This window comes from Saccopteryx leptura, chromosome 4 (genome assembly GCF_036850995.1).
Source record: "Saccopteryx leptura isolate mSacLep1 chromosome 4, mSacLep1_pri_phased_curated, whole genome shotgun sequence".
NCBI lineage: Eukaryota > Metazoa > Chordata > Mammalia > Chiroptera > Emballonuridae > Saccopteryx > Saccopteryx leptura.
Genome location: NC_089506.1, coordinates 168,931,758 through 168,943,088, shown reverse-complemented (window position 1 = coordinate 168,943,088; position 11,331 = coordinate 168,931,758). Strand labels below are relative to the sequence as shown.

General features: G+C 36.9%; 1 protein-coding gene across 1 annotated transcript in view; it reads right to left on the bottom strand.

Moving 5' to 3' along the window:
- Positions 1–211: 211 nt before the first annotated feature.
- The window catches only part of CAMK4 (calcium/calmodulin dependent protein kinase IV), a 263,343-nt gene continuing 252,223 nt past the window's right edge, over positions 212–11,331 (bottom strand). Inside the window, exon 12 of the mRNA XM_066382004.1 lies at positions 212–11,193. Within this exon, the coding sequence (XP_066238101.1) occupies positions 10,771–11,193 (423 nt within the window). The 3' untranslated portion in view covers positions 212–10,770. The remainder of the gene's footprint in view (positions 11,194–11,331) is intronic.

The following is an 11,331-nucleotide window of genomic DNA, read 5'->3' as shown; positions in this document are numbered from 1 at the left end:
GTCCAAGGAATGCTAATTCCACATTAGGATTATTTCCTTAGGATAGATTTCCCCAAGCACAGAAGGGTTTTATGTAGTGTTGCTGAGAAAACATTTGAGACGGCATTATTATGCAGCTATCATACATGGAATGATTATGCGAAAATGCTTGTGCTTTAGTGCTATATTGATACAAAAACATTGCAATATTATCACAAGCCTGAAACAAAAACTGAACTAATGCTAGGAAAAGATAATGCTTCTCTTTAGAAGGCATTATTATGATAATTTTCTGTATTTTCAAATTTTTAGAATGAAAAATTAGGTTTTATATAAATTGTTACACTTACCCTATACCCAGTAAATTGACTTTCCAATGGTGAGAGCCCTGGGCTAAGAGAAGGCAACCAAGATCTACTCTCTTAGTCCCTAACAGTGACCAGAGATAAGTCATTACCTTTCTAGGTGTCGCATTTCTTGAACAATATGAGCACGTTGGATTAAATGATTGCTAAGTTCCCCTTTTAACTTGAATGGTGTTATGACATTTATGACATCACTACTTTAAAATGCTGTGAGACTTCAAGTATAATTCTATCCAAGAGCATGGGAAGACACAAGGAATGGAACAAGGAACTGCATGTTTCAGATGTAAGGAGCATGTCCATTGTGTTTCTCTTCAATTGTAACATGTCAAAGCACAGAATGCAAATTTTTGTTGAGGTCTTAGATGATTTATTATCATACTGTTCATGCAAATTACTTGACAGATTTCCCAGCAGCAAGATACATGTCTCTTTTGGCATGTTCTTTTGACACATCTGGCTGATTTACACAAAATAACATCAGCCCTCACAAAGGTGGATTCAAGCAGTTAGTTTACCAACATCCATTTTGCCTCATGTTGCATATTTCTTTATGTTCCTTGGAAACACCAAAAAAATGAAACTGCTTGGTCATTTAATCGAGTTATTCAACCTGAATCCAAGAAGAGATGTCCGCCCCAGGCTTTGGGGCAGCTGAGAACCAATGAGTGTTGTGCCCCCTCTACAGGAAGCTGGGACTCACTGCCAGACACCACCACTGAAGAATAAGGTAGCTCAATCAGAAGCAAACAAGCATGATTTTGATGAGTTCTCTACAAATATTTTCTGTATTTACATTTATGGCCAGGTCAGACTTACATGTTTATCTAAAAAAAATTGCAATATATCTTTGTATTAAGGAGTTGATTAGCACCATTTTGACAAGTTTCAAAAATGAAATGTTCACAGCTCCTTTTTTGGTACTTTTCAACCAGAAGTGGGGAATGTAGCCTATGATCTTGGCTGTGTAACCTAATGTAGTTATACTTTTTTTGGTTGTCCAAATCCTACATGCACTTGTTTGGGGCTAATGACTTGCCATCTAAACTACTGGAGATGTAGGGTTCCTGTATATAATGGTGTCCATTCATCTAATCCTCTGTGCTGCTCTTGAGCTGCGTCCCTTTAGTCCAATAAACATTCCAATAAACATATGATGACCCACAAATACAGATTTCTCCTCTGACAAACTGGAAAAGAAATACCAGATAATGCCACAGAAGCCTGAAAAACCCTCAAAGTACTCCTTTTTCAATGTCTACTAAGTTGTATTTTCTGCTCGCCCAGTATCTTTGTCTTAGCTTCCCTTCCGTCACTCGGAGGATAGTCAATCTTGGCTCCCCCTTTCATGTCATTTGCCTGAGGAATAATGCAGCCATTCACACAATCACAGACATGATCTGAAACAAGCGAAGTGGCAAGACAACGAATAGTATACATGCTGCAATCTGATCCTAATTGGTAATTTTTTTAAATTATTTTTTTAAAGATGAATGCGAAATACTGCCTGCAATGAATGATATAAAAAGGGATTTATAGAAGGGTATGTAAAGGGGCCAGAGAAGGATGAAAAAGAAAGGACTTGACCAGCTTAATGTTTGGGGAAAGCAGTTGTGGACACCTTAAATTTCATTGAGACAGCTGTCTTTGTACAGGTTATCTTCTGAAGTATAAACATGCAGGTCTAATTCTATCTCGACTCCTGCAGGGATTACCTTTTCAGGTCAGGTAATTTTTGAAGCGTTAAAATAACTGGAAGAAGTAACCTGGATTGGGACTCCATTGGCAAAGCCTGAGCAAGTCATTGAGTGATTCCTAGAGCCACAATTATTCAGATTCTGGAGCGTTGCAAAAACTTACTCAGATCATCACTGTCATTATTTACTATGCTTTGTCAGTGGGGACCTAGCCAATGTAGTCTGCTTCAACTGATGACTTACAAAAATGTCTGTGATGTCTTGAGTGATTTTTATTCTGCTTAGGGATGAGCCAGATTAGTGAAGTACACGGCAGATCACAGAGGGTACGCTAAGGAAATGCTGCTCACGTCTATCCAGAGAAAGGAGCGAGGAGGTCTGTCTTACTCAACATGCACAAGGTCTGAGACTTCCCCTAGATTTCAGCCTTTCAAACCAAAGTTGTTCCTTCACCGCTCTAGCTTTCTCAGTCAGACATCCCCTTCGTCCCCCCTACCTGCAAAGACTCTCCCCATCCTTCAAATCCAGCCTGGGTTCCGTGAAGCTTTCCTTGATCACTCCAGGCTAAAGGGAGTACCCCACCCCCATAGGTTTTACCGCCTTCCTAGTTGTGGCATGGGCTCCATAGATATACCTGGCTCCCCAGCTACAAAACTCCTAAAGTAGTTGAATTCATCTCTGACTCCTTCATTACACATAATTGTTTCCTAGTGAAAGTTTACTGAGAAAATAGGTTCCTGGAAGGTTCAAAATTAGCAAATCATTTTCTTAAAATGTGCTTGTGTTGGAGGCTTAATATCTCCTAAATTCCACTGTACAACATGGTGCTGAGAGGAAAATTAGCTATTGGCTTTGGTCTGTTCACTTCTAAGGGAAGCAGGTGACCAAGATATTGACAGAAATAGAAATGTTAAGTCCATTAACAACTGCTTTCAAACTAAGCAATTAAGAAAAATAAATGGGCAGGTAGGGATGTGAAATCCAAGTCTGCATTTTATCTTTGCTGTCTTGCATTCTAATTATCTCCCTGGGACACACATCAGCCATGGGGAGCTGGCAGAGCTCTCTTTTTTCCTGAGTTCTAGTGTTTTGCAGTGGTTACATTGTATTATTAATTGCTGCAACAGTTTAAAGAAAACAGTATATTATTTAATTAGGATCATGGTATAATTTTAGGTATTCTTAATAATAAGCTGAATACTAGAGGTTTTCTACTCAGTATCTCATTTGTACTTTTTGGCTGCAGATGTTTCAAGTCGAACACAAAGGTCATGCATGCCTACATGTCTCACTATCTGGGTCACCTGCTTCCCTTAAGGCAGATAGATATTCTGGAGTAAATGATTTCTCTCCGACAGAAATAGACTAAGAGAAGGGCCCTTCGCGGAGTTCTAAATATGTAGGAACAGTAAGAAAAGCATTTACTCAGGGCCCCTCTGTTCAAAGAAATGAAATACATAACATTCAGAAAAACATGGGGATTGAAAAGTACCTTCCTTACATAAAATAATTGGCTCTTTGCCTGCTTCCTGAGCAAGTCATTGTCACAGAATGTCACGTAATAGAGCACATTATTTCCTAAAAATGATTAAATGAAAATCCAATTGACAAATTATTTGAGAATTTTCTGAAGTATTCAGAACAAAAGGGCTTTCTTATTTCTTAACTTACCAAGTAACATCTCCAGATTGACTTAAATAAGGAAATATACCAGGATAAGATGTTTTTATGATTTTAAATATAAAGGGTCAAAGTTCTAAAACATGCTCAATAGACTGGAAATCATTTTAATTCCCCTCTTGACCAAGTCAGTTCGTACTCTAAATTTCTTTTTTCAGAAATGATGCAAGTTTGAATTTTTAGTTTTGTAGGGAAATTTGACTGTTAAGTTGTACTTCAACACAAGTATTGTGTTAAGATCATCTGTAACAGAAGTAAAGGAAGTAAAGCTCTCCTAACTTCCTAAGAAGCCAATGCGAATTAGAACCTTAAGCTAAGGAGAAATCTGCACTGTCGGAACCTGTATTCCTACAAGTCACCAAAAGGCATGAGGTGCCATGAAAAACAAGTTTGTTTTTAATGGATTTTTTCCTATCAAGGGCCAAATAAACATTTTAGGCTTTCTGAGTCATATGATCTCTGTTGACACTACTCTGTACTATTAATATGAAAGCAACCACAGACAATATGTAAATAAATGAAAAGGTTCATGTTCTAATAAGTCTTTCTTTAAAAAAAAAACTAAAACAGGCCTCTGGTGGATTTGGTCTGTGAACCATAGTTTGCCTAACTCTTGAAAACTGTTCTCTGGAATTGTACATTTATTTCTTTAGGTAATTATGTGGAATTACTTTTTTAAAAATGCACATATGTTTTACATGCATATTACAAAGAATATAGGTAAGGGAATGATTGTCATTCCAATAAGAAAAAGTATAAACATTAGCCCCTAACTCCTTTACCAATAACCCCTTATCCTTGATACTCTTAGTTCATTGGGCGTAAAAAATCATTTAAACCTGTCTACTCGTTTCACTCAGTGAACTCATAGAAGTTCTAAAATTTCAAGGGGAACACAGCAGCATCTGTCAGACATGAAATGCAGTACTATTATTACATTGTTTGGACCTAACAACTTAATAAATGGATGTGTTAGGTAATTCTTTTGGCTTCAGGGAGACCATGAAAATATGACTGAGACAGGCTATGTAAATAGAAACAGCTTAGGGACTTCTGACATAAATAATAACCTTGACAATAAAGATGTAAACAAAATTTAACTCATGAATACGCTGTTTGTACCCTAAGCTACTACATATTAGCTACAATATAGATCAGGTTAAAGGAGGCAGTTATGAGATTACAGTTTTCAATTTATAGTCATACTTACTTGTATCCTTTACAAACTAGATTAGCTATTATACCTGTATCAAGGAAAAGACAGGGAAAGAACAAACCTCATAAACCTATCATCTGCACTGATCGTCAGAGAGAGTGCTTACAGAAAACAACTTGCAAATTTTCTAATGTGAATTCTATTGCATTTGAGTAGTCTGGAATAATCTTTCAGTCGATAAAGATTATTACTTAATCTGATTTAAATGAAGTATTTGTCATTTTTAATACAATGAATCACAGCAAAGATTCTATGGATATAAATAATCTATACCCATGGGTTTTCCAGGTCAAGATGTCCACATCTTTAGAATGTGCTGGAAACAGCTGTTACAAAGAACAGTGTGATTTTGTAGTCTTAGCACTGCTGTTTAATTTCAAACTATTTCTGGGCTATTTAGGGCCTCACATTTCTGCAGCCAGGGTGGGATGCTCCTTTCAGGGTTTTAGAGAGAATCTCACAGCCCTAAAGGGCAGTCTGATGGCCAAAGAGAAGGAATAAAACAAAGATCTGGGACATGTGGTAGCAAACCATGACATTGGGGAGAACAAATGAGTGGTGGAATCGCATTTTCTGTTATTAAAGTAACAGCAACATACCAATATTCAAAGAGCATCACTTTTACTCAGAGCATGGGAAGCAGTTTTCTTCCGTTTGACTCCTTTGAGCTCAACCAGGTCAAATGCCTGGAGTCTTCTCTAGAGCAATGTCTGATTCCCGTGAAGGAGTCAGATGGACTGCTCTCATTGGAAGGCTTGCATCCTGCCCTAGGTGGCCCTCTAGGCCAGGTGCCAGGAGAAAAAGCTGAATGTTGAAGGGAGTTAAAATCGTGCAATCAAACCTTTTCAAGTATATCACAAGCGTTTATGAAAACTGGAATTTTAGACAAGGAAGCAGAAATTAGGTTTGTCTTTGCTCTCCACGTATACAAATGTTTGGACTTTGTGAGCTGAGATGATCTGATCTCAGGTGATATATGAAAGGTGGAATAAATGGCAAACATGGTCCTTAATAAGTCAGAATATAGAAAGAGGAAGGCTGTACTTGGTTACTAAGGGTGGATAGTTAATATCTCTCCTGTGGTCTTTTTTCCCCCCTAATTGTCAAGGAACCAGAAATTTCCCCTGTTATGTCAGGGGAAGAAAAGGACTGAAAAGAAATTATAGAAAATTATTGGGTTCATTTCTGCTTATTATGTGGTTATGCATATTATAACACCAATATTGGGGTTATTTGTGCATAAATATTTTTTAAAAAACACTGAAGACACATACAGAATCTAACCGTTCAGCAGTATTTAACCAGTAAGTGTATAGATGTTAGCCATGACCCTGATAAAGTACCAGTGATGAGCATTAAGAAAACTGGAGTATGACCTAATAGACAATAATTACAAAGATATTACAAATCCTATTATCTAGTAAATGTCTGGAAACTTTGTATCATCTAAAGTAGTATACTGAAGATGCTTCAATGACAAGTAAATTACATAATGGCATTGTAATTATGCAATTGACTCTGTTCAGTCTTTGTCAATTATATGTGGAGTTAACCTTCATCAAGAAAAACCTGGGCTGATTCACTTCGTTGACTTTTTTCTTTTTGCATTTTCTTTGCAAGAACAATTCTAAAACAGAATAAATAGATTACTAATTTTATTCTTTGCCTTTTCTGGCATTTACTTTTTTTTTTCCAATTTGAAAGGCAACCAGATGCTTCTGTGAAAAAAAAACACAACAACTAAACTATGAAACAGAATGGCTCTCTAAATCTTCGGTGTGTAGGCAACTCACAGCTATCTTGCATGTGAAACTGGAAATAGGAATTGCTAGACATTCTAAATTACAAAATATGTTTAAAATGCTATGCAATTGAGGTCACAGTAAAAGGCAAACTCGTCTTAAGTCTGCCTATAAGAGATGGCTATAGAACCTTGAGGACTATGCTGAAATAGCAGTATGTAAGAAATATCCCAAAGTCTTGAATTTATGTGTAATGGCAGTGTTGATTCAATCCTTCTAAGAATATCTATCTAAAAAATGTCAGCTGATGGTCACATTCACATCTGGGGGCTTACCATCCTCATCATGTAATTGTTGCCATGCAAAGTTGTATGGTTTAGTAGATTTCTAGAACCATTGCCTGCAACACAAGGATGGTGCCAGCCTAGACCAGGCCCACAAAATCCTATTAAAATTCTGTGTGCTGTCCTTCCTAATAGGGACACGTGGTTCCCCACAGTATATATGGGTATACAAGAATACTGTCGGCTTTACGGCAGGACAAGGGAGACTCGCCTGTAGTCAAGATTCCAAGGCCCATAGCAATTAGAGAGACTGTGGCCAACAGACAGTTTTGCAATGCCCAGGGAAGTAGCCTTCTCTAAGAGTCACGTGGGGACCCACCACTCCTCTGAAACACGTGAATAAGTGGAAGTGGCCAGTAGAGTTATCACTTATTTCAGTCTATGACATGTCTAAAAAATTCTTCTGTGGCCTCCTACCACCTCATCTGTTTGGAAAACTAAGGCAGATCTAATCTAAGCATAGAAATTCAGGTGTCATTTTGTTTCAGAAATACTCTAAAAACATGCTGTTCCAATGTGGTAGGCACTAGTTACATGTGGCTATTGAGCACTTGATTTATTAAAGGTGTAACATATACTCCTGATTTTGAAAACAGTATAAAAATAAAAATTTAATATAATAATTTTTCATATTGGTGATATGTTGAAATAATAGTTTGAATACATTGGATTAAAATATACAGTGAATTTTCCCTAATTTATTTTAATGTAGCTGAGAGAATGCTTAAAATTAGATATGTGGTTTGCATTATATTTATGTTAGGCTGTACTTGTTCTAGATGACAACTTCAAAAACCATACTATCCTAAGTAATACCTTATTTACGTATTCATGGGACAAATGAGTTCTTTTAGTTCAAGAAAAGTCACCAGGATTCCATTAAGCTTTTTAAATGTGGGAGATCAAAAGGGTCCTTGTTTGCGGTAAAAGAGTCTAGGTTATGCCCTGCATGGTTAGCTCAGTCAGTTGGAGCACCATCCCGAAACACCAAGGTTGCAGGTTGATCCTTGGTCAGGGCACATTCGAGAAGCAAACAATGAATGTACAACTAGGTGGAACAACAAATGAATGCTTCTCTTTCTCCCTTCCTCTCTTTGTCTCTCTAAAACCAACCAAAAAAATAGTCTAGGTTATGCTATGCATTTAAACCTATCTGAAAACAAAAGTCAGTAATGTTATATAATCATTGTCAGCTCTAAAATGCAAAACATCTATTGTTCTTTGCTGAAATGTCCTTAATTTTTTGCTTTGGATGTAATTTGACTATATTGTCAATTAGGGGTTACATTATGAAATAGTTCATCAAATTAAAGCCCCTTCTGCCATTGTTTAGCCATTGTTTAATCTTTGAGAGAGGTAATATATCCCATTTCAGTAATATAAATCTTTGCTGTTCTTTCAAGATGTTATCCTAACTTAGCTTGTATTTCTATGAAATCTTAGATTGAATCTCTTAGCCAAAATGACTAATTTTTATGAAAGTTTGACATGTTTTCCATTGAAATGACTAAATTAGTCACTATTTAGGCATTGTCAGGACTTAAAATTTTAACATATAAATCAACTTTAAAACTCCCATTGATTTTTAAGGAGTACATACAAATTTAAAAAAATTAATAAAGGACATTTTCCTCACACCCTCAGTATACAGGCATGTGCATTCACTTAAATGGGTAAAACTCTTCCATGCACTCTGGCCCTGGTATTTACAGTGCTGTCCTCTAGTCCTCGGGGCCCACTAATTGCCTGACAATCTGCCACTCTGAGGTCCCGTTTCCTCTCTTCTTCCCATTTGTAATATGTGGGACACTTACTGTATATACCCATTAAGTCTCATTGGGAAAAGTATACCAGGCATTTGATCTTTTTAAATGGAAATCTTAATGCTTAGTAAAAAAGGTATTCTGAAAGGTTAAAAATAGTGAGCCCTTTATAATAGCTGCAATGGGAATTTTGAAAGAGAATAAAGAAAAAAGGAAAGAAACAGAGAAGAAAAGGGTATGTGCTTTCTACTAGATAATTAAAAGAAAATAAAACAAAAAATAATCTTCCTCTGAGCCCAGGTGACCTACCTTACTTAAGGGCTACTTCCTGCATGTCAGCGACCTGTCAGGCCCCTAAGTTATGAAAGATGAGATCTCCTACCTGGTTTTCTTCTCAGAACAATAGCAGTCAAGGAAGACTTGTGCTTGGAAACCGGAATGTCTACCAAGGTCCAGTCGCCCCCAGAAACCAGAGATTTCATTTTCCAATTTAAGAGGTTTTGATGAGCCAAAAGAATTTAAGATCTATTTCTCAGATGATGATTTTTATGTGATAGTCATTCTTATTGTCTATCATTTTGTACTTTGAATATAATTCTTTTTTGAAATTAAGGAAAGTACTAAAATGTGATGCATAATTAATTTCATAAAAATGTTCATTTCATTTCAAACTAGAAACAGGTACTTGGAATATAAATGTAATTTCTATAATGGAAAAGTATTCATATGAAAATCAAAGAAATATATTTTGGAAAAAAATCATAGTAAAGTATCAAGTCTAATGTTACAGCTTCTCAAATCTGACTTGAAATCAATGCTTTTTTTCTTTGTTTCTTCTGTTCTTTTTCTTTTAAGGTAAATAAAAAGTTGCACTGTCCTAAATTGACATGAACACTTTCAAAACATTGTAAAATGTGCGCACTTTCTCCAAGTGTGAGAAAAAGATACACTAACATTTCAGAAGTATCTTTAAAGTCAATAATAAATTCTCTTTTAATAGACTACTATTCCCACTCTATGCAAACATTTTGGCACCAGCCTGTGGGGTAAATTTTTCTAAATATTTGAAACTTTGTAATTATAGTTTATCTGTAAAAAATGCTCCTATCTTTAAAGTTGTACAAATTCATTAATAAGTTCAATTTTTTTTAAATGACAAGGAGTCAATCTTTGTTATTCTAAGTCTTGGTCTTCTCCCCTTTTCTTTCCTGAAATTCTTTATTCCTCCCTATGTGCTGTCCACCGGAAGGACGTTTTATGAGAGACCAGGTAAAGGATGAATGTGTAAATACTTTCCCCAGGATTGTAATATGGCAGAATTTTATGATGAATATTTTTGGTTATTAGTAATATAATATATATAAATAAGAACAAAATAAAAAGCATTCTTCACATAAGTTTTGGGACATGTTATTTCATGGCCCTTAGAGTATGCTTCAATTTTTTACCATTGTGGATTTTTTTTTTTTTTGCATATACCATGAAACTATAACATAACCATCGCCTTGTAAACAATTTGAACACATTGATAATAAGTAGAATGTGAATGTCATAGGAACAAATCTTCGAGCACTACCTATTATTAGCTGAGGAATGTCTAGCAAAGGGATGACTGCCTTGTGGAGAAATCCAAAGGGTAGGGGGGGAGTAGGTTTTCAAAGCAAAAATAATTTGTCAATATTTACTTCAAATGTGTGCTACTGGTCCCTGAAAATGCATGTTTTTAAATGTTATGTTGTGTTTACTTGCAATTTCAAATTTAAATCATTGGAATTAGGTATCTGTTACATACCATAGAAGACAGTATTTTTTTCATAAAGCAGTCACATGCATTGAAGTTAGGATTACCAACTGATATATATGTATTTTTTGCACCTCAAAAACAGAATCACTATAGTGCACACCATGCTTCCACACCTTCCTTGCCAAAGGACGAAATGCACAGAGTACCAGCATTCGGCTTCCAGGCTGGAAGAAAGCCAGTTCAGTACTCTGGCAGGATCGCATCGTTCTGCGGAGCCCCAAGCCCCAGCTCGGGTGCCCCGTGCCCTTCTTTGGGGGCTGCTGCTTCCTCCACAGTCTTCAGCTCCTCTGCTTTTGGGTCAGTCACCTTTATCCCATCCTCCAGGGCCTCGGGCTCCATCTTGGCAGCCTCAGCAGCATTTACATCAGCACCTTTAACTTCCTTCTCTCCCTGCACCTTCACCAGCTCAGCCTCTGCCCTCTCAACTGCCACTTGGGCCCCATCTCCTTGAACCTTCTCTTCTTCTGGAATAGCTTTACCATCTTTGTGGCCGTCTTGGGTTGGAGAGGGTTCTCGGCTGGCCTTCTGGTTCTCCTGAACGCTGCCATGGCTACTGCTGGCACTCCCCAGCCGGGTGGAGGCCACCACGGCCTTCACTGCGGCCTGATTGGAAACAGAAAAGTGTCAGGAGTTGTCTCCATTCACAATCCCCAATCAGAGCTCGAGTCCTACTTTGCATTTAGGGAGTTTGCTTTATATGCTAGTGTGCAATCTTTCCAAGTATTATTTTATATGGAAACT